The sequence below is a fragment of the Ipomoea nil genome, unplaced genomic scaffold, assembly GCF_001879475.1.
Source record: "Ipomoea nil cultivar Tokyo-kokei standard unplaced genomic scaffold, Asagao_1.1 scaffold0804, whole genome shotgun sequence".
NCBI lineage: Eukaryota > Viridiplantae > Streptophyta > Magnoliopsida > Solanales > Convolvulaceae > Ipomoea > Ipomoea nil.
In genome coordinates, this window is record NW_017617232.1 from 1,410,878 (window position 1) to 1,435,879 (window position 25,002).

At 32.6% G+C, this 25,002-nt stretch overlaps 3 protein-coding genes across 3 annotated transcripts; 2 read left to right on the top strand and 1 right to left on the bottom strand.

The window, feature by feature from the left end:
• Positions 1 to 162: 162 nt before the first annotated feature.
• LOC109177454 (AP-4 complex subunit epsilon-like) lies at positions 163 to 11,678 on the top strand. Its single transcript, XM_019326849.1, has 11 exons — positions 163 to 1,020; positions 1,489 to 1,674; positions 4,883 to 5,098; positions 5,186 to 5,296; positions 6,033 to 6,230; positions 6,336 to 6,467; positions 6,956 to 7,012; positions 7,241 to 7,357; positions 8,657 to 8,734; positions 8,937 to 9,080; positions 10,041 to 11,678. Exons 1-11 carry the CDS (start codon positions 418 to 420, stop codon positions 11,079 to 11,081), a joined length of 2,883 nt encoding a protein of 960 aa, XP_019182394.1. The 5' UTR covers positions 163 to 417; the 3' UTR covers positions 11,082 to 11,678.
• A 588-nt stretch (positions 11,679 to 12,266) lies between these two features.
• On the bottom strand, positions 12,267 to 13,464 carry LOC109177303 (peamaclein-like). Its single transcript, XM_019326616.1, has 2 exons — positions 13,322 to 13,464; positions 12,267 to 12,562 (listed from the first exon to the last, which is right to left on the bottom strand). Exons 1-2 carry the CDS (start codon positions 13,401 to 13,403, stop codon positions 12,378 to 12,380), a joined length of 267 nt encoding a protein of 88 aa, XP_019182161.1. The 5' UTR covers positions 13,404 to 13,464; the 3' UTR covers positions 12,267 to 12,377.
• Positions 13,465 to 18,161: 4,697 nt separating this feature from the next.
• Positions 18,162 to 21,074, top strand: LOC109177261. The gene is made up of 8 exons (XM_019326575.1): positions 18,162 to 18,267; positions 18,353 to 18,449; positions 18,527 to 18,654; positions 18,760 to 18,847; positions 18,947 to 19,079; positions 20,079 to 20,360; positions 20,568 to 20,804; positions 20,892 to 21,074. Exons 1-8 carry the CDS (start codon positions 18,162 to 18,164, stop codon positions 21,072 to 21,074), a joined length of 1,254 nt encoding a protein of 417 aa, XP_019182120.1.
• The last annotated feature ends 3,928 nt before the right edge of the window (positions 21,075 to 25,002 follow it).

The following is a 25,002-nucleotide window of genomic DNA, read 5'->3' on the forward strand; positions in this document are numbered from 1 at the left end:
ATTCAAAAAATAAATATTTTAATCTCAATGTTGAGTAAAATCAAAAGTAAAAGAATAAATGTGTCAAAAAAATAAAATTTATGGGCTAAAAATCTCATTAATCAAAATGAAAATAACTCTTTGAAGTTTGAAGTACACCTCCGTTTTATCTATGATTGAAATTTGAAGTGTTAAGCTTCAGTTGTTTGCGTACAGGGGGATACATGAGCTCATAATCACGTGTCACTTTCCCGGGCATCGATCTACAGCAGAGTTGGCATTAGAGAATAGAGATATCACCAGAAATTCCCCAATCTTCAAACCTAAAATTATTATCGGTTTCAATCCTCGATCTGAATCGAGGAACGTAAAATCTCATGATTTCTACCGAATAAAACTTGGCATTGTTCGTTCTGAAAAAAAAAAAAAAAAAAAAAAATGGAGCAGTTGAAGACAATCGGACTGGAGCTCGCAATGGGCTCCCAAGGCGGGTTCGGGCAGTCGAAGGAGTTCTTGGACCTGATCAAGGCCATCGGCGAAGCCAGATCCAAGGCGGAAGAAGACCGCATTGTTCGCAATGAGATCGAGACCCTGAAGCGCCGCATCGTAGAGCCTGATATCCCGAAGCGGAAGATGAAGGAATTCATAATGCGGCTTGTGTATGTGGAGATGCTTGGCCACGACGCTTCGTTCGGCTACATTCACGCCGTTAAGATGACGCACGATGATACTTTGCTGCACAAGAGAACCGGGTACCTTGCCGTGACCTTGTTTCTGAACGAGGACCATGATTTGATTATCTTGATTGTAAACACGATCCAGAAGGACTTGAAGTCGGATAATTACTTGGTCGTTTGCTCGGCATTGAATGCTGTTTGTAAGTTGATTAATGAGGACACAATCCCCGCTGTGTTGCCTCAAGTGGTGGAGCTGCTGGGACACGCCAAGGAGGCTGTTAGGAAAAAAGCTGTAATGGTGCTTCATCGGTTTTACCAAAAGTCTCCGTCCTCTATCCACCACCTTATCTCCAATTTCCGGAAGGTGCTTCGTTTTTTATTCTCCAATAATATATATATATATATATATATATATATATATATATATATATATATATATATATATATATATATATATATATATATATATATATATATATATATATATATATTTCTGGTAATTGGAATGGTTCGGAGACAGCATCATGCTTGCATTGTAGTATCTGCTTTGAAATGATTATTTCTTTTCAATCTACTTTAATTTGAAGCCTTTGTCTCTGAATGATGTAATGTTAAATGGAATATCAAGTAATGAAAACGTGGGTATTGGAAACTAATGAAATAACATAAAATCTTATTGCAAGCAATTTGAGACGAGATAACAGTAGTAGTAGCATTTGCTCCAACAAGAATGTTCTATAGCAACTTTGAATGAGTCAAAAACAATGCATTTTATGTTTATACAATGTTGCTGAAGCTAGGTTTAACACTTAACTGAATATTTTTGTTGCAGAGGCTCCGTGATAATGATCCTGGAGTTATGGCTGCCACACTTTTTCCACTTTTTGATCTTATTAAATCTGACATTAACTCCTATAAAGACTTAGTGGTCAGTTTAGTAAACATTCTTAAGCAAGTAGCAGAGCGCAGATTGCCAAAGAGCTACGATTATCATAATATGCCTGCTCCATTCATTCAGGTATGTCTTATTGAAGTATGTAGTTAGTGATAGATAGTGGCCATTATCTATTTTATCTTGTGTCCATGAGTTGCAAAGTGTTAGAACTTGTGTATTGACTGTACCTCATAGCACTGCTTTACAATCTCCTGTTTTCTGGATTTGCTGCTTTCACACTTTAGTTGGACTTAGCTTTTTGTTGACAAAATGTGCAAAATTACCAAGTTTATTCAGTACAGGATTAAATGTGGAATATGAGCAATTGCATGCATTTGTATGTGTCCATATTATGTATAATATTGTCGAGCTATATCTGTAAATGTTTTTATGCACCTGCACATATCTATATTTTCATTTATACATATAACATATTAAAAGAGCGTTCATCTGTTATATTTATTATCATTATAAAACTATGATTTACTGATAAGAGGGAGGAAATTATAGATTAAAGAATTCCTTAAAAATGGACAAGAACAGATCTTCATTGCAACAATGAATCCTAAGATTTTTGCAGATCTGTGAAAACTACATATTTGATATAAATCCCTTGCTTCCCTACTAGCTACTTAGGTATGCGTCACTCATTAAAAATTCTTAAATTTATGCCTATCGAAGTGTACTAAATAAATGCATAAGTGGCAGCTCTCTACATAAATTTTCCTTGATTTTGCTTCCTAAATCCCCAACTTTTCCATTTAGAGAAGTTTGCAACATTTTCTGTATGAATTAGGAAAGAAAAAGGATTTAGAAGGAAAATGTCAAATCCAAGTCACAAATCCTTCTATTGAGAAACACATAGAAGAGAGCAACAAACAAATTCACAAGATCAAATATTTTTCTATCATTACAGTTATGCAAGAAATGAAATTTCCAAGAAATCAAATTAGTCTAAAATTGAATCTTGAAACTCAAGCATTCTGAAGACAGTCTAAATAATCCCGGAAAATTCAGAAAAGGAAACTTAAATTTACTTGATGCAAAACAGTGACATGTTTTTATGATTTCCCATCTATTGGAGTAAGTAATTTTTTCCAAGCACGGAAAAACTAATGCCATGACAATCCACTGCTGGCTTGGGCTTAAATCTTTTGAATTGACGGATTTCTCTGTCCCATTTGTTGGGTGTACTCAATTTAAGAGGAAAAGAAACAGTCTTGTAACATCCTAGACATGCAGTATGAATTTATTGAAAAGAGGAAAAGAAATAGAGGGAGGGAGTGGCGGGAGCCTGGGAGGGGATTGAAATGCAAGGAAAATGGTGTGGATTATATCAGTTGCAAAATTTAAAATTTCAAAGAATAGAAGGCCATTAGGGCAATAATTTGTTTCTCTCAAAGAGGAATAAGAAATACTTGTTCATAATTATATATATTGAAATTTGTAAAACACACCACATAGTGATGTTGTAACAGAAGTTGTAACACAGATAGTTTGTGACGCAGTTCGGGCAACAACCCTAATCTGCGAGGCACTTCTCAATTTGAGAATTTGCCTAAATCCACTAAAAGCTTAATATTCAAAGTACATTGTTTGGAACCAAAGATTACACAATAGAATGATATTTCCTATCGCACTATTGTAACCTAAACACATGTACTACTTTCTAGGGGAATTTAGAAAACTTTTCTCAAAGACTCTCAGACCTCACAAGATTGATTTCGAATGCGTGAGCCAATGTGATGGAGGGCAATTGCTATTTGTAATACCTACTCCTTAATTGTTTGTGAATACGATTGACAATCCTAATCTAAATTAAATTAGGGATTCTGCTTTTAAGATTCCTTCTAGAACTAGTATTCCTTTTTGCACACAACTTTGACAAAACATTTTGAGTCAACATATACCATATAAGATACTAGTCAATATTGAGTGAAAAAACTGAAAGTAATGTAATGTAAACAGTTCTCGTAAGTTTGATCTCCATTTAGCTCATGTTGTCTGAAATTGGTACATATATATTTTGCATACTTTTGGAATTGTAGGCTTGGACAATTGCACTATGGGCCTTTTCTCTTCCTAGCTACTTTTTTCTTCCATGATACTGACTCCTGTTTTATTTTGGGCTTAGTTGTCTACTTTTTTTTTTTTTTTTTTTTTTTTTTTGGGTACAAATATGCCTTTTGGTTGCTTCTTTGTTCTTATTTTTTGAGAACTGTTTTGAAAATAACCTCAAAGTTGACAATAACCATGTGCATGCATTTAGAAAATGGTATTGTTAACAAAAAAAAATGATCTTTTCTATGGACAATAAACCTAAAAAATACAATAAGCCTACTTCATTCATTTTCATGAAATAGAAAACAATGAATCATCAACAAGAAGTATTCACAATGCTAAATTGTACTTCTCATTGCTTCTTTGGAAAAGTTTCTTTATTGGTTCTTTTGATGTTTTTTTCATTTGTCTCATGTGAGTGCCTTTCTGTTTCTCAGGTGATGCACATTAACCAAGGATTTAATTTCTAACACTCCAAGTTTTACTTTGATGATATGAGGTTGATCACTACACAGTGGGATAATTTCTCGTGGACTACCCTGAGATTTTCAGCAGTATCATTTGTACCTCCCATTGTTCCAAAAATTACACCTACACCCTCTATCTGATATCAATAGAAACTTCTACTATTTTTCCCTTTGAACAAGTCATTATTATTTGTTATTCTAAGAATAAGAAAAACTTTACAATTGACAGCAAGGTAATTTCAGTGGCCCTTCAAATATATTCATTAATTTCACAATCCAGAATAACTCAAAATTATCACTAATTTTGTATTGTTGTCATTTAATAAAAAAATACCTTTTAGTTATTATTAAAACTAAGGTATAATTTAAAAAATGTAGTTGACTTAATTAAGACTATAACATGCAAAAGTGGAATAACATTTGGAGTCTTTTATGCTCTGGACTTGAATGACATATGAAAATAAAGCCTAGTGGTTTAAGTGTACTTAAAACAACAGGGGTCCCAGGTGTGTGTGTGTAATGAAGCCTCAAGGGTCCAGGTGAAATTATCCCTCCCACGGTTCTGTTCAAAGCATAAACAAAGAAAATGCAAAAAATGGTCTTTTACCATGTTCCCCAAGAGACTAATTCATTTTTCTTCATATTTGTAAAGAGTCTTTATATTTTCTTAAATTAGACTTTCATATTCTGGTGCTGTTGACTTCTTGTCATTACTTTCTAAGATTTTCTGATAATGATTGTTTTTCTTTCTGAATTTGGCTCAGATCAAATTGTTAAAAATTCTGGCACTACTAGGAAGTGGTGATAAAAAGGCAAGTGAAAACATGTTTACTATTGTGGGTGATGTGATGAGAAAGTGTGATTTGACAACTAATATAGGAAGTGCTGTCCTGTATGAGTGTATATGCTGTGTTTCTTCTATATATCCTAGCCCCAAGCTATTAGAATCTGCTGCAGATGCAATTTCCAAATTTTTGAAGGTTTGCCTTCTGAAATTTTTGCATTCTATGTGCTAGCAGTTATATTCTTCTAATTGACTTAATATGTTTAGTTTACATTTTTAACAGAGTGACAATCATAACCTTAAGTATTTGGGCATTGATGCACTTGGTAGATTGATAAGGATTAGTCCAGAAATTGCTGAGCAACACCAACTAGCTGTAATTGATTGCTTAGAGGTGAGACATTTTATCTTATTTTATTTTATTTTATTTCTTTCTGTTGAATGCTCAAAGTATATGACAAATGCTTTGTAGAACTTTTCCCTATTTATTGTTAGCTAAAGTATCAATTTAGTCCCTATGCTATCATCGTGCAGTTAAATTTGCCCTATTTTATTCTTTTGGCAATTTTAGCTTATGTTTTAATATTTTGGTCAATTTGGTTATTTCGTTACTGATGTTAAATAAACTAGTTTCTTTATTTGACTAAACTAGTGATGGTCATTTAGCTGAGACTTGTGGAACTGGAACTGCAAAATTGAGTTTGAAGAACTGTGAAAAGTTGAACCATGTTCTTTTTGGAAATTCCCATTTGAACTGAGGGTTTGGTTAGAACATCATAAGAGGAAGAGTGGTTTTGCTAGAGGCTAGAACACTAAGACAAGATAGTTTTGTAATATTATTCATTTTCACCCACTGCAGACTTGCTGTGTTGAGAGATGTAATGATAATTTCTGAAATTTTACATTAATACCTAATTGGACCACCTCCTGGGTGCTACTTTGGATCTGCTTATGACTTGTTAAAATATTATGAACTCTCCATATTTCTTCATTCATTGAAGGAACTTTCTGGAATGAAGCTGTTTTTCTGAAAACTTGCAATAACTCCCCATTTCTTCATTCATTTAGGTTAGATGTCTTGATTTACTCATCTAAATTAAAGTTGATTTTTGGCATGCTGCCTAATGCAGGATCCAGATGACACCCTAAAGCGAAAGACCTTTGAGCTGCTTTATAAAATGACTAAGTCATCCAATGTTGAAGTGATTGTGGATCGTATGATTGAATACATGATAAACATAAATGATTACCATTACAAAACGGAAATAGCATCCAGATGTGTTGAACTTGCAGAACAATTTGCACCAAGCAATCAATGGTTCATACTGGTAATTTTAGCAATGACAATACTTATGTTATATTCTCTTCAGAATAATGTAGCACTCCCAGGTACTGAACTTGTCACTCTCTATTTTTAAAATGTTAATTTGCAGACAATGAATAAAGTGTTTGAGAATGCTGGAGATTTGGTGAACATGAAGATTGTGCATAACTTGATGCGACTGATTGCTGAAGGATTTGGAGAAGATGACAATACTGCTGATACTCAGCTGACATCATCTGCTGTATGTGTCTGTTAAGTGTTAATTTCTATTAAAACACTTTCAGTATCCACGCTATTTTGAATATTGTTAGTTATTTTATTTATTAACTGAAAATTTGTAGGTAGATAATCCCATTCTTGACCATAATACATTTATAACTGCTTTGTAAATTTCTAATTTTAAATAGGGGAAGGTAAATGCTGATTGTCTCTTCTTATGGTTCTAGATACTTGGTCCTATATTGTAGCCACCTGGAGCATTCTATTGTTCTTATTGGTTATTTTATCATTTACATGATGTTCTGTTGACTGCATCTCATGTCTAAATAACTAAATGGTCAAAGTTTTATTATTTTGTTGAATCTATTGCATGTTCCTTAATGTGGTTTTCCTGACAGCAAAAATGCATTTTCCATTTCAGCTTCTGTGTTTTCCACCTCTAGGCCATCATTAGATAATTATTATCATTGTTATGTTTAACCTCAAAAGACAAATTTTGACTTCTTGCAGGTGGAGTCATATTTGCAAATCATGGGAGAGCCAAAACTTCCCTCTGCATTTCTTCAAGTAGGTTTTTTCACAATTCAGGCATCTTTAAGTAGAGATCCCAGCCTTCTCAGCATTATGGAGTAATTTTTAAAATATTCTTTATTATATAAGTTTTGTTTTCTGTTTTTTGTTTGTTTGTTTGTTTTTGTTTTAATTATTATTTTTAAATTTTGATAAATTCATTTAAACCTTTTTGATTCCTTCAAAAAAATTAAATCTTTTTTATTTCTTTCCTGTTGTTGGCAGGTCATATGTTGGGTTTTGGGTGAATATGGAACTGCTGATGGGAAGTATTCTGCTGCATATATAACTGGAAAAATATGTGATGTGGCAGAGGCACATTCAACTGATGACATAGTCAAGGTATGTGATTTCTCTCCATTTCTGTGTACTAGTCTTTTGCCTATTCTTTTGTCTTGAACTTGTAATAGAACTAATGTTTCATTTGACATCATGCTATTATTTTTACTGGCACTCACTAAAATCATAAAATGTTACTTGATTGTTTCACTTGTGTACATGTTCTTAGTTTTTCCATTCATATGTGGGAGCTTTGCACACTTCGTCTGCCTGAGTAATTTATAGAATTTGGTTCAATCTGTACTTTATGCACAACTCTTTTTTAACAAGTTATACTTTGTTCACCTCTATTATGATTTATCATTACTATGTTCATTTCCTAAAGCCCCAATACTATATAAAAGTGAAAAGAGCAGAGTGAATGAAAATGCGGATTGACTCATTTCCAAGATTGGGAAAACAAGTTAAAGGGAAATGAATATTATAGACTAATAATTGCTTTATATAATGGGAAAATAGAAGGAAATGCCTTATCATTCTATTTCAAAATGTTGTTTTTACCATTACTGACAGTAAGTTATAATTTAATTTCTTATCACATTAATATAATTTGTATTCATTTTCAGATAGTATTATAGTGAGTAATCTGAGAAGAGGATATGCTACTTCTCTTAGTTTTCATCGTACTGGAAACAAAATTTATGTATGCCTATCTCCTACTATATGATCATATTTAAGATATATATTTGTTAAATTTAACTCATGAAATTATTTGAGCTGTCCTTGATATGTCAACTGACTGGAGCTCTAAAGAGTTGGAATAGGATCAGGGTATAAGTTGAATCTATGGGTGGGGAATGTGAGGTTGATGAGCAGTAATTACAAAACTTTTGAAACATGCCATATTAAATTGATTAGCAGATAATGAAATTTTTTAGTTGAGTGTGACCCTTCCATGCCTGGTTGGTTCCTTAGATGTGCTCTTATGCACTGGCTCATTCTCTGTGTTTTAGGATTCTTAATTTTAAATTCATTGCAAATACATTGAAACATTAATGTTGTTGGTAGGATTTGATCTCTTGACCTTTATGCTACTGTTCATCTGTGTTTTCCACTTCTTCATTTGGAGAATTGTGTTTATGAATTCTCCAAAAAAAAAAAAAGGGAAGAATGGAGAGAGTTTACAAATTTGGAGAAATTGAGTTTAGTGAACAAGTTTTCTCTTTTTCAATTTTTCTTATTCTCCAATTTCCTATTTTTCATTTTTTCTTGAAAATTGGACCAATTCTCTACTTACTAAACAACCCCATTCTTTTGAACAATTAAACTACCTTTGAAGTTTTTATTTTCTGCTTACCTTAGGCCTATGCAGTATCAGCGCTTACAAAAATATATTCCTTTGAGATAGCAGCTGGGAGAAAAGTTGGCATGTTGCCCGAGGCAAGTAATTTTTGTTGTATTACGTTTTCTGACATACAAAATGGTTGCAGTCTCAAGTCAAGTATAAATGAGATACTGTTTGATGCGTAGCCATTCAGCATGTATAGTTCTGATGAAGTGGCAATTCATGCTGCTTGTGCACAATTTGTCTGCTACCTATTAATATGCTTTTCTGTTTAATAGATATATTTTCTCGCTGCAGTGCCAATCTTTCATTGAAGAATTACTAGCATCCAACTCAGCAGATTTACAACAGCGTGCGTATGAACTTAAGGGACTCATCAGTTTAGATGCTTATGCTGCTGAAAGCATAATGCCAATGGATGCAAGTTGCGAAGATATTGAGGTGATGGTTATACACTTACACTTGGTTGCTCCCCTGTTAGTTAATATGCCCATTCATAGAGAAGGTACAAGTAGTCTCATATTGTCTAATAAGTTTAAATAATTATTATGTTTATTGCAAGAACTATTTAACTTTTGTCATTTTAGTGGGAGGTTGTACTGACAGTTCACCCCTATTCCAAGTTTGGTTCATTTTAACGACTTCAGTATTAGGTGATGGCAAGTTTTCTGTTATCTAATGCCAAAAATCAGAAGAAAAATAAAGGGTTGGCCTTATTGGATATGGGTTCTACTTCAATTAAAAGGCTAAGTTATTAGTGAGGACACACATTTGTTATTTTGTTTGTCTGCACAGTCCTTTATGTGTGGATGGTACTTTTTGATGTGCTAAACACAAACATTTTGACTACGAGAATGCCCAAAGTGGAACTCAAAACTTCTTGCCTGCTTCTATGCTAAATTGAATGCTGCATTCCACCATAAATAAAATTTTGAAGTTGTGAACACATTTATTATTTTATATTTATCCTCAACAATCTCAATCTTTTTGATGAAAGCCCATGATCCATTAACTAGATTTTGAACCAAATAAACCCTTATTTGTTTTTCTTTCTCCATATTAAGTTGGAATCCCCATGATTAGATGCCATTTCCGGTCATGTTGATAGCTATCCTAAATTAATCAGTTGAGCTGTTTGGGCCTCTGACATTAAATCAGCAACCAAAATCCACAGTGCTTATCATAGTGGGGAACTTGAAGTAAAATAAAGGAACTGACTTATGAATCATTGAATAATTTGTTTACAGAAGTACAAGCGCTTGTATTTTATGGATATTTTTATAAACAAACAAAATACAACCTTATATTGGTCTCTTTTGTTTGTTTCCCTTTCTCGGCTTTGACTATTTCCAGTTTTAATACTTTCAGTTTTTGATGAAGACCTGATATTATCTCATGCAGGTTGACAGAAAACTTTCATTTCTCAATGGTTATGTTCAAGAGTCACTGGAAAAGGGTGCTCAACCTTATATCCCTGAAAGTGAGCGCTCTGAGGGGATGAGCATTGGCAATTTTAGGAATCAAGAACGTGATGGAAATCATTCATGTTCTCTTAAATTTGAAGCCTATGATCTTCCTAAACTATTGCTGACATCAAGGGTTGCTCAAGTTTCACAAGCATTCTCAAATGAATTTGTTCCTGTGCACGAACCATCTCATCATCCCGAAGCCCATGAAACTGTTGCTTCAAAAGCATCTGTATCTGATCCTGGTTCATCAGAAATCAAGCTTCGACTTGATGGTGTTCAAAGAAAGTGGGGTAGGCCCACTTATTCCGCTGTAACACCCTCCACTTCAGACTCTGAAGCTATTAAGACTCAGAATGGAGCTACAGACAGTGATGGCATGAGCAGCGTGAACTCAAAAGCACGTGAGTCATCATACGATTCAAGAAGGAAGAAGGTAGAGAGTGACCCAGAAAAGAAAAAACTTGCTGCTTCACTCTTTGGGAGCACATCAACATCTGAAAGAAGCCGTTCTTCCAGTGACAAGTCTCTGATGGCAAATAACCATGCAGCAGAAAAGTTTCATATGGACAAGAATGCAACATCTGATACTGGTGCAGGTAAAACAGCTCCTCAGCCACCTCCGGACTTGCTTGACTTGGGGAACTTACCTAGTAATAGTGCACCACTAGTGGATCCTTTCAAACAGTTAGAAGGTCTTGTTGACCTAAACCAAGGTCCTTCAGCTCCAGTTTCTGTTGGAGCTGGCTCTCCTAAAGAACCTCATGTTGTGAACAACAACCTTTCATCTAGTCCTGGCAATGAGAATCTCATGTCTGATGGAAATGGTCACCGAGCAAGTACAATTCCACAGCCAACACCGTTTAGCAAAGGACCAAATCAAAGAGATGCTTTAGAAAAGGATGCTCTTGTGAGACAAATGGGAGTTACACCGTCAACCGAGAATCCCAACTTGTTCAAAGATCTGCTTGGTTAGACTATGTCGTGATGGATGTAGAAATTATAGTTTGGTTGAGAACCTTATTTTATATATAGCTACACAATGATATGCATCCTGGATCTCTATACGGCAAAAACCAACAAGTTGCAAAGGAATTTGTGGAGATACTTGGGATGGAAGGGCCAGATTTCCTGGATGGTGGTAAAACCTGGCATTTGTTTGTACCACTTTTTGGTAAATAGGACAGTCAGAAATTGAGAAAAGGGTATCAGAACTGTAGTCTTTCCTAGTGCTTGTTTCTATCCAAATCTCATAGGCCGACGGCTTGTATGACAGGTGAGTTATGATGTTCATCAAAAGGTAACACTGTTTCTACATACTTCTTTATTGCTTCTCGCGGCTGTTGTTCACTGACCCTGTTTCCTGAGGCTTGCTTGTACCTGTTTGTGGAACAAAACCATACCAATTTGTAACATGAGAGAATTTTTTTTGGTTAGATTTAGACGCAGCTGTATTGATTGCTTAGTAAAAATCCTAGGAATTCTGTACTTAGATCAAACAATTTTTTACCAAATATTTTACATGTGATCATTTTCACAATTGTTACACGTGAAATGGTTAGCTCTTTTATAAGGTACAGGTTTTTATTTATTTATTTATTTATTTATTATTTATTTTATATCAAAGAAGAGGATCACTTGGAAGTCACAACTCAAATGCTAGAGATTGAAACCTATCTGGGCCAAGGGACACCCAACTTGTTTTCCTCAATAATTTGTTAAGGGGAAGAGGATGGGTGTAACATTAACGGCAAATTATACCATAGATCAGGGTTTACATTACATTGTGGATCTTGATTAGGATTTACATTACATTGTAGATATGATATTGAGATTATGTGCACTTAACATATTATGGAATCATAGGAGATGATGAGGATGTTTGTAGCTTGTTGCTTTGGTGAGGATGTTTGCAGTTTGTGCACTGTTGATTTGTTAGTGTGCATGTTGTCATTTATGTTAAATTGTTAGTTGTTCTTGTTCTTGAGTTCATATGTGCACACTTGTGCTATTATGTGTACACTTACGTATTGTGCTGAATTTTAAAGGGGTGCACTCATGTTGATTTTGTTTGCGTTTAAATTGTGAACTCATTCATTAATTCACACAAATTTATATATATTTCTTTGAGTACACAAATTTATACATAAATACACAGAGATTAAACTGATACAAGGATGGTAAATTTATTTATTTAGTTATTGTGGATAACATGAAACAGCATGCATGAGCATGACATAGAAATAGAAATAATATAATATATATAATTGAATTAAGGGCACTTGGATTTCCCCTTGGAGTTGAGTTTGTCCCTGTAGCATTTGCATTCTGACTTGTTCCCATAAGTTCCCGAGGGCACGCATTTGCAGGCTTCACAGCATATTCCACAGTACTTCAAGCAACGCTTCTTTAGCCCTGCTTTTGAGCACCTCACCTCACACTTCGACTTGCACAAACCTTTCCATTTTCACACCAACCATAAAATAAACTTCTTAATTATAAATAAATAAATAAATAAATAAATAAATAAATAAATAAATAAATAAATATATATATATATATATATATATATATATATATATATATATATATATATATATATATATATATATATATATATATATATATATATATATATATATACCCTTCGTCCTTTTTTTTTTTTTTTTTTTTTTTTTTTTTTTTTTAATATTTTGTGTCTAATTCGATCAACGAGACTTGACTGAAATTATTTTAGCTCAATTAATTTTCATAGTACTATGTACTAAGTTTAATATTAGTATATAAAATTCATATATATAGAAATTACATTAAAAGTACTATTTTTTTTTGAATGCTATTGACTCTATTACAATATGAGGGTCACAGCTATGCCGTTCGATCACAAGACATTTGACATTTTTACACAAAACACATCCTTACAAGACACAAAATTAAACATATCCTCCAATTTGGTATTAGATCAATCCATACAAGACAATGTTACTGTAGACTTTTAGTTGAGACATAACACATCCTTTAATTATAAAGAGATTTTTTTTTTAATTTTTTATTGAAAATAAGAGAGTTAAATATTCATTCATACATATATACATGAGGTAATCTTCACTGCATGCATAATTATTAATTAAAATCTTTATGCACAAAGAAAACAAGAAACATAAATAATATAAGTTGGGAATGAAATATATGTAAGATGAAATTAGAGTAGCTTACTTGAATCAGCCATTGCGATGTCAAGGAAAGATGAGGAGAGCAGCAATGCAAAAAGAGTAAAACTAGCAACCCAGTTCCTCATGTTTCTCCGATCCTTTAATTACTAGAAAAAAAAAATATAGTCTCTCAGAACTAAAGCTGAAGAAGTATATATATTTTGAAGTGATGATGAAAATATAAGAGAAGTGGTAAGTATTTATAGATCAAGTTTTAGGTAGGTAGGTAGGTGTCATCATAAAAATGAAAATTGAATAATAATAGAAAGAGAAGGTAGAATATAATCTGGTGCAGCTAAAGTTCAAGAATCATACAGACTGTCAGACTGTATCCAGCATTGCATGCACATTTAACAAAGTTGGCAGCGGTACTATACGTGTTTGTTAAACTACTTTTCTATTTCCAATTCGAATACTAATATGAACGCATGCAGGTTAACATACTAATTAATATGTAGTGTACTAATAAATAATGACTTAATCCTCAAAATGGTCCTCGATTGTAAAATTTTAACATCAAATGTAGTTTTAAATTTTGGTGTTTTTCTCAATTTAATACTCCGTTTGTTATTCTGTACATACATTTGGTTTGGTGTTAAATAAAAGGACACTTCAGTAATTTTAATATTGACATCTCTTTACTCCTAGGTCTACCAAGTGTGAAATCCTTCTTTCTTTTACGAATTGCTCCCGTAATAATTACTCGCAAACCTATGAATATAAAATTTTATTTGCAGGTCTAGGAGTAATTCGTAAAAGAAAGAGGGATTTCGCACTTCGCAGACTAAAAGTAATTAAAGAGAGGCCAATATTGAGATTATTGAATTATCCCTTGACACCAATTTGACGGAATAACAAACGGAGAACTAAATTGAAAAAAAAAAAAAACAAACACAAAAGTCTAGGACTACATTAGGTCACCAAAGTCGTTTAGGAAGGTGCATGAGGTTTGTGCTTAATGTGAGTAGTTGTTGAAACTTAAGGTGCGTGTGCTTTGTGTTTAAGGTACGTGAGTTTTGTGCTTAAGGTGCAGTGCGTGTGTTTGTGTTTTGAAGGTGTTTTGTTTGTGTGCTTAATGTGCATGTGTTGTGTACTTAAAGTGCGTCAGTTTAATACTTAATGTACATCCAACTGCCCAACCGCACGAGAAGCCCTCCCCACACCCGATCCCTTTTATATATATATATATATATACTGTTAATGAAGGAAATCATAGGCCCGCAGTATTTAAGAGTATGGATTAGGTAAACCACTCTTATGAAATAGCTAGTAAATTACACGAAAAAGGTAAACAATATTTTGTATAATTATGTTCAAGAATGGTAGTTGTTTAATTCTTCAAATGCCAGGATCAAATGCATGCCTACGGCCTACCCATTTATTAACTAAGCAAATTGGGATCAGTTTTCTAAGTTAAAGTTTAGAGTTTGAATTTCATCTTTTATATATATATATATATATATATATATATATATATATATATATATATATATATTCTATAACTATGCAACTAGCTTAAATTTTGAGGTAATGCTTTGCTATCCTTGAGTAAGGGTACGTAGGTTCCACTTAGCACGAACACGATTATTATTGGTGTGGTTCTAATTTTTGAAGGTCAATCTTGCGATTGTATTAATGAATCAAAGTCGAAATAGCGTCAGGTGGGATAGCATCTCAGTACATAACTTGATCCTGTGTAAATGCTAACGTAGCTAAAGTATGCGCATGTAAATTAACCTGTCTAGAGATGTAATCCAAAGTAATACGATTAAATAAAGACATAAACGTTCTGCACTGGTCGATTGTGACCCCAACGTACGAATGGATCGGCGTGTGATGGCGTCGAATAATCGTAGCCAATTCCATGCAATCCGTGAGTAAACTTACTGATGTGTTGCTTCGTTCAAGTAGCCAGGATAGTGCTTCCTTGTATGCCTGGGCCTCCGCCATAAGTGGTGAAAAACAAATCGGTAACTTGCCATTCCTTGCTGCCACAAAAGAGCCATCTGACGCTATTATTATCATGCCATACGTAGCCTCGCCTGTGTCGTGCCTGAAACCCGCGTCTACATGATTTAATGATTAAAGAAATATGTAATCAGGCTTAACAAAATTTGATGTTAGATCAGATTATCTTTATAAATTTATTAATTAATAAATGTTATTTGACCTATTAATTTAGTGTTATATTAATGGTAATTTTAGACAAAAAATTTATAAATTAACGTACGATTAATCGTACGTTAATATGTTAAAAATTTTATAAATAAAGGTTATTAAAAACTATGGATCACACAACATTTGGTAGAATTTGTCTTCCATTACGTAATAAATTTATAATATTTTTAATATTTTCGCCGGCCAACCTTAAAATTTGTGTTGCATGGGGCCTCGTTAATACCTTCTAGGCACTAATGCACTACGTAGTCTGTGTACACATTATTGCTAACAGCCTGGCTGTTGTTGACTTTCTGCCTAAGTTAAGTTTGTGTTATGTTAATTTAATCTCTGGGACCTTCAAAAAAAAAAATATAATCTCTGGGACCTTAAAAAAAAAAAAAAAATCTCTGGGATAACGATAAAGTACCATAATATTTTTGGGAAAACCGAAAAAGAGTATTTAAAAGATTTCAATTATTGAGTTTTAGCCGTTTTAATTTATATTTTGGTGAAATAAGATATATTCCCTAATTAGTTTTATTAAAAAAATTAAAATTCTTGTCTCTCAAACAACAAAAATTTATATTGTAACTTTAAATTCATGGTTGATTTGGACATCACTTTATATATATTTTTTTTCTGAGTTAGTTGAATGCCAACACATTGTTATTATTGATTTTGATGTCACCTCATAATAATAATAATAATAATAATAATAATAATAATAATAATAATAATAATAATAATAATAATAATAATAATAATAATAATAATAATAATAATAATAATAATATTATTATTATTATTATTATTATTATTATTATTATTATTATTATTATTATTATTATTATTATTATTAGTTGTTGTTGTTATTATTATTAACTCCTCTTCTTTGTAATTTTTGACAATTGTATTTTTATATTATACAATAAGTAACTTTTAAAAGAAGTTGCATTAGTGCATTATTTCTTTATGTCTAATATTTGATATTATTATAAGAGTACGTATAGTAAAGCTATTCAGTGGGTTTAGCTGAACCCAACTACTTCGTATATTAGCACCGCACTGCTACTATTTTAAGAATATGATAATAAATAATGGCCTTTAGATATTTAATTAATATAAAATATTTAATTATTTTACTGTTTTATGAATTAAAGACGTGGTCAAGCGGCATCATCATGGTATAAAGAAAAAATCAGAGACGAGAAAACGGTTGAGAACGGGAAAAATATTGGAAAATGCTAAGGAAAAAAGAACTAGTTGAGGGGAATTTCTGAGATCGAATTGATAACGTAATGATATAACACATTTATATATACATTTTATGAAAATAGTAATGAATAAGAAAATATTTGATAATAATTAATTAAAATGTTAATGAGTTTTCAAAAGAAACATGCAATTTCTTCAAATAAGTGGTCTATGTTGTGTATAAAGAGATGTTCAAAAGCAAATTAAAATATACAATTTCACTAAGTTATACATTTCAAACGTATTACTTATTTGAATATATCTCTTAATAATATCTCCACTATAATCTTTAATATTCATAGTATGTAAATGTTAAGCTTTTAAAAACAAAAGTACTATTATATGATAATACATAAAACGAATGTTAAAATAATTTTTAAAAATATCTTGGAAACTGCCAAAAAAAACCATTATTATTATTATTATTATTATTTTTAATAAAAGTAAACATCGAGATAAAATAAAATAAAAAAAAAACATTTTCCCTCATTGTTAATGCGTTGTGAATAGAAATGCTCAAATTCTAATGAGGAATGTAATTGACACTACTTTTGTCGTGGCAAATTTAATGCTATCAAATCTCTATCTATATTAAAGCAAAACAAAGGGATCAAAAAAATCCCGCCCAAATGAAACGGCAACGTTTTGACAAAGGCGAATAATTTATTGTTAAAGTTTCGAAAAACCAAAGGTCCCCTATTGAGTATAATAACTACAGTTTATATAAAACCTATTTTTTTAAATACATTTACGGCTGATCACTCTCCCATCCAATTGGATTGGAGAATGTATTTAATCCATACATAATCTCTAGGAATTTATTATGGGATATATGGGAGATTGAGCCCACGAACCCATGCATATTCTCTAGGTATTTACTAGCTGTTTATTTCGAAGGAAATATAACGAAAGGTCATCAGACCTTATATATACATCACATACTCCATATACAAAGCTACTCAACTCAATACATTCGAAATTTCCATAGATAGAGATACTCTCTGATTCTTCTTCCCTTCTACAAAATGTTTGTACTTGCGAGCCAAATATCTCCGATGAATACCAGGCAGGCTCTTAGGCTAAGGGTGGTCCGAGCATATCAGATTCCTGAGAGGAATGATCCATCGAAGATTAGATCAAAAGAAATTGTTTTCCATGATGAAGAGGTAAGGAACATTTAACATTAGATAGAGATAAGAAGTCCAGATTATCTATAATAGTTTTTTAAATAGCCTTACATACAGTCTTTTTACATTTACAGTGATGCATATGTTAATCTATGTTATCTATACACCTAGATTAGATATATATTTACAGTCCTATTTTTGTTATTTACAAACACACATGGTTCCTTCTTGCATGCTCATGTACCCAAGGAGTATGTTGAAACCAGCCCACAGAAGTACATGATAAAATTTAACTATCAGACTATGGTTAAGGATTTAAAGCATGTGAAGTTTCCTATGAAAATGTATCGGCTGAAGACCTTTAAAGAGATCAAGTCTATTGAAGGCCTTGATGAGAAACACCTATTTGGTAATCTGTTATCTCATTCAGTCTATCCTTTCCAAATAGTTAATAATTTTACTATTATTATATCATCTAATCCATTGTTTTGTAGATGTTATTGGTCGAGTTATTGAAATACACTGCCCAGAGGAAAAATTAATTAATGGGAAGAACTCCAGGCTGATTGACTTCACTCTTGAAGACCCCGAGTAATACTGAAAATCACTGCCTTTCTATCATTTGTTATTAATGTTGTTTTTCTAATATATTATCAATAAATTTGTAGTGGAACACAACTAATGTGTACTTTGTGGGATGAACACGTAAGCAAGATTGAGGCATTCTACAATTCTACTTCACAAGAACCATTGTTGGTCTTGGTACAGTTCTGTAGGGCAAGGGTGTGTTTAAAAAGTAAGTACTTACTTCTGTAACTATCTTATATTATCAATTGCATCTTAAAAAGTCTTCTTAAAACATCTTTATAGCGTAATGTGTACTAATACTATTTTCTAAAAGGTGGTGATGTCAAGATTTGTAGCTCCTATGATATAACACAGCTGCTTTTCAACCAAGAATCTCCCCCCTTTGAGGAGTTCAGGAAGAGGTTAGTCAATTAACATTATTTCACTACTATCAGTTACATTTATAGTCCATTCTTATTTGTAATTCTTATTTTATGTTCTGTATTACCTATATTTTACAGGACGAGTCATGAACAGACACCAATGCGCAGTATTATATCGCAATCAAGTTTTAAGGAATGTAGCTCATATTCAGTTGCACTATCTGGTGATATGGAAGTGCGTACTATCAGTGAGATCTACAGAGACAAGGAGGTAGTATTTACATAAATTTAAACTTACATCAATGCTTGCATCTTCACATTTGGAAAAACTGTCCTTTCTGAATGTCATGGCTGAACTACTCGGTATACTGGGAACTACAATCTGTAGTCTTTTGCCTGCATTTCATATTTTGGATCAGATAAAGCAAAACAAATTGTGGAATGTGATAAAGTTTTATAGAGCCTAACATTGATTACTTATATAATTTAATAATTTGGTACCACTATTTGTTGTGGCAGTTCTGTTTTTCATGTTTGGAATGTATATACTCTCTGATGAACCCAAACCTGCAAAATCAAAAGTGATATTTGTTAGTTTTTGGATTAGATAAAGCAAAACAAGTTGTGGAATGTGATAAAGTCTTATAGAGCCTAATAACATTGTTTACTTATCTAATGTAAGAATTTTAGAGCACCATCTGTTGTGGCAGTTCTGTGTTTTGTTTCTTGCTAGCATATACTCTCTAATGAACCCAAACCTGCAAAATCAGAAGTGATATTTGTTAGTTTTTGGATCAGATAAAGCAAAACAAATTGTGGAATGTGATAAAGTCTTATAGAGCCTAATAACATTGGTTACTTATCTAATATAAGAATTTTAGACCACCATCTGTTGTGGTAGTTCTGTGTTTTGTTTCTTGCTAGCATATACTCTCTAATGAACCCAAACCTGCAAAATCAGAAGTGATATTTGTTAGTTTTTGGATCAGATAAAGCAAAACAAATTGTGGAATGTGATAAAGTCTTATAGAGCCTAATAACATTGGTTACTTATCTAATATAAGAATTTTAGACCACCATCTGTTGTGGCAGTTCTGTGTTTTGTTTTTTGCAAGCATATACTCTCTAATAAACCCAAACCTGCAAAATCAGAACTGATATTTGTTAGTTATATAACGTAATGATGATTAATAATTACTGTTAGCTAAAGATTTCCAGAATTATACATTATATTATAGTTGCATCTCTAATTGTATAAAGTTCACTGCAGTTTGGAGATTTCTGGGTTGCAGCTAGGATTGTGTTCATTGATGATCCAGAGTGGTACTATGCTTCATGTCGAACCAAGGGTTGCAACAAAAAGCTTAAGCTAAAAGGGAAATGGTTGTGGTGTAGTACATGTGACAGAAATTGGGGTGATGGGACACTGAGGTACAGAGTTAAGGTTAGAGTTGTGGACTTGGATGGCAATGCGCCTTTTCTTCTATGGGACAGGGAGTGCCTCGATCTAATTGGAATTAGTGCAGATGATTTGAAGGATACCCATACAAAGGTACTAATATAATTTCAACATGTCCTATACTATTAGCTTAGTACTACTAACTTTGTCATCTCATGAAATACATATATATAATTATCCAAATGAAGCATCTACCTAAGTATTCAGTTAATTCTCTTTGGACCACCTATATGAAAAACATTAATACAGTATAGCTTTCATAAGTACTGAATCTCTTTTAACTAATTGAGTTATCTGCAGGGAAGAAAGGGTCTACCTAAGGAGCTTGAAACTCTAATCGGCTTGAATCTGTTATTTCGAATTGCTGTGCGTAAGGAACAGTTCCAAAACTATCTCAATGCTTTCCCTGTTATGAGAATCATCACTGATGAAAAGATTGTTGAGAAGCACGCACCAGAGCTAATCCAAGTTAGGGACAGGGACCTCTCATCAAAGTTGGAGTTGGAGCTTACGGATGAGGACCTATGGGATATAGAGGTATACTGCTGATCCAGAATCATGTTATAAGAATTACTTTATAAACTAAGTATTTTACATTTACATGTTCACCATTTCTATGTGTAGGATATCGACCCAGCAAATGAAGCTGAAAGCCCTCTCCAGGTTGTTGCACAGAGACTGAACGAAGATAACATTATTGAGAATGGAACCGTGAAGAGATCGCTAATTGATGAGTTTTCAAGCACACAAAGCTTGAAGAAAAGCAAGGACAGTGTTGTGAAGATTGAGAAAGAAACAGATTTGTAATGAATTAAATGTCTGACAATGTGCTCTTTTGGTTTTTTGATTTTGTTTTGAATGATGGTTTTTGTTGACAGTATTGTGTTTTGGGAACATCAGCTGGACTGGACTTTTTTGCATAATGTATGGTTTTGTTGGTTTAGTACCAAACATGAGAAACCCTCTAGATTTGTTGTATTCCTATTATCGATTTTTTTTGGCAGGAATTGATGGCAAAACAATAGAAAGATTGCAGAGATCATGGTAAAAGAATTCAAAGGCTTGCAGACATGGTGGGAAAAGGTCAATCAGTTGGCAGGCATATTCCTAAAGACCAGACTGCTGGCACACGAATCTAGAAGTAGCTGAAATCAGCATTCTCGAGGACCATCCAATGGTTTATGTTAGCATGTAATACAGCTAACACTTTCTAATTATGTAATATTAAGGAACATTAGTGTAGGATACTCATTATGAACCTACAAGTTCAATTTTTTTAAATTTTTTGTGCTCTCAGTTTTAATGATTAAATAAGTCTACTTTTTGTTGTAATGACTATTTGTAAAACTTATAAATATTGATTTTCCCTAAGTCTATACTTTGTTAATTATTTCACTTCTACAGTTGCATACACTCACATATCTGCAAGTTGTCATCCAAAAAAATGTAACTAAACTAATAAAAACTGAATATTCAAATTAGTAGATCATCTAAGGCAGCCAAAGTTAAAGCAATGTAGAACAAAGATATTTGGTCTCTCAACAAGCTATTTGCTCTCTCAACAAGCTATTACTATATTCGTATGAGGATTAAAGCAATGTAGAACCACGTTATTTCATCTCTCAACAATTTGGCAAACTGTCTAAATTAACATGCATTCAATTATTTAGAAGAGGAATGTGTGATAAAAGCAAAAAAAAAAAAGTTCTATCACTTAATCAGATTACCGGACAATTAATAGTAAAAAAAAGAACAAAGGGACACGTGTATATAAAAAATAGTCTTATCACTACACAATATCAACACTAGATTAATTAAAATATATAAAACATTAGTTTTCAATGAAGTACAGTAACAGCTATCAGTGACATAAAGCTATTGTTGGAAACTAAAGTAAAAATGTGTTTCCCAGTACTCATAATTGAGGACTAAGGGACTTACCAGTTGTTGACAACAATGTACAGTTGATTATCTCCTCAATGACCTTTTTATACAATGTAGATTATGTTGCATCTTACCTGCAGTTGAATCAACAACCGTTAAAGCTAAAAAACGACTTTCAGCAAATTAATTAGGATCTTACAGCTTATTAGGGACTTACCAATTGTTGACAACAATTTTGGTTAAAAGCAAGCGTCCTTAAGTAATGTTAGTTGAAGACCTTTTGATCTGTAGTTTACCTGCATTTGGGGGATTTTGAATTAACTGAATAACTGCCTTAAAGTTATTCTTGGTTACGAACAATGTAAGGAAATTATTATGATTGACTAACATTTGAATGCGTGATCAGATTGAGCCATACAAGGGTATTAAAACTTATCTTTTAATAGTCCGAAGCAATTGTATATACAATATTCTGTACTCCAACTTTGTATCTATGAACCATCCACAAATTAATGGACATAAATACAATGTACGTGTACTAGCTTACCTGCAAGTGGAGGATTACAATTAAACAAATTAATTCATCATTAACATTAGATAGTTTAACAACACTCAAAAAATATCAGCAAGTAGTGTGTATCTTTATTGTAAAGCACATTAGATGGAGCACAAACTTATCTTTAGGTTCCCCGAAGCATGTCTAAATACAACAGTCGCAAACAAAGATCATTATCAAATAAATCCTATCACAACCATCAGTATTTGTGGGCTTGAACCGACTACTGCCTACCTGCAAAATGACATAAAGTTTATTAGTTTATGTTAACTAAATAAGAAACCTATTTACATTCCAATAAAAATTGACAATTCCAGTTTCGTATGAATGCAATTACTAATAATATTCATCTACATATGTTAATGGACTTCCCTGTGCATTAAGTAGCACAACTAAACCTTTCAGTATTCCAAAAGCCATTATAATGGCCAATTTCCAATGTTGTCTCCAAATATTAATTGAGTAGTTCTTTTCAACTATATAATCAACACAGAGAGTTTAAACAGCTGTTTTAAACACCACCTAAACAATTCCTTATTCTAATCAATACATCTTCCTAAGAATACATGAGGAAACTTACATCTACAACCACCATTGGGTCGAAGAGGAAGCATCCCAGCAACAACCAAGGTAAATCTTAGTACACTTCTATCTTTATTATAGCTATCTGTCTTCCTATATAGATAGAGATTATAAGAAATAGTTCGGCACACTGTAAAAAAATAATTAAAAAAATATACTTATTAACCAACGAATTCTAGCTTCTCCGATGCAAATTAAAAATCATCCTAAAAATTCAACGGTTAGCAAAATTCGTATGCATGTGTTGTATAATCGGATTACTTCTACATATTTAATAAGTAAACGCTATCAATAGCCCTATTTATATATACATCTGAACAGCGTAGAATAATTAGGTTAGTAATACATACCCAGTTTTGTTGTTATTTTCCAAATCGAATAGCTGAACCACCGAATTGGAAAAATGGTCATCGACCCCAATCGCACACATTTATGACCAAAAATGTCCGATCTGTATGTGCCCATGAACTACGGAGACTATAGTGTTCACTGGAGCGAACCGTGCGTTGATAGTCCAGATCAAACCTCCCATTTGTGGCTGTGACCGTACTATGAACACTCAGACGTCGAGTATGCCGAGAGCTATTTGTCAGTCGATGCTCCACACAAACATCATCTTCATTGTCAATCCATAGTACAGAGTACACGAGACTCACCAATCGAACCCTAAACCCTTACTCAGCTCCATTTTTAGAGAGACAAACCAGGTGGATTGCCGGCAAAATGAGCTCACAATGAGCGTTCAAGGGATTAGGAAAGCGACATCATCGAGACCATTCTCACTGTCATTTCCATTTTATTTTTTATTATTATTATTATTATTATTATTATTATTATTATTATTAATATTAATATTAGTATTATTATTGAATTATTCATGTTATTAATAATTTTATTAGTCTAAAAGTTTCTGATTATTTCTATTATTATTATCATTGTGATTATTAATATTCTGATTATTATTGTTCTTATAAATAATTGGTAGCCAAATATTAGTCTGAATCATTAATGTGATTATTATAATAACAAAATATTGGTTGTAATTATAATATTTAGTATTATTTTGAAATTTAATATTTAAAGGTTATTAGTAATAAAAACAATAATACGGTTACGAAGATTAGTAGCATTTTCCTTATTTCTAAAAAACGGGACATTGCTATATAAAAACACCTATGGTTAAAAGATATATCATTATATAATATTATTATCATGACATATTATGAAAAAAATAATGTGATAATATGGTTAAATATAAAATTTGAAATATTGGATTAAAACTATCGGTATTATTATACAATACAATAGTGACATCAATTACGAACTATCATTGGATAATTACAGTATAATTTGTTATTATTGTCAAAAATTGTTCCAACGAATGATGTATGATATGTGATAGACATATGTGTTTACGTTGCAGCGAATGAGAATAGTAATATCACTGATGCAGCCTACGTGTCGCCAATTGAATCCAGCCGGAGTGCAGTCAATAGTAAACCGCTTATTGGTGTTTTCCAAAGTTCGCTAAGTACGCCATTAAGTATTGTGACAAATGGTAAGTTTGGCCTAGAAAACAGTGTATATCCTTATTGAATAAGTTGGTAACATAAACTTCATACTCTAATTCACAGCATCAAGCGTAATTAGTACGACAATTCGACATACACCGCTGCAAGAGTTGAGTTGCAGAATACCGCTAAGCAACATATC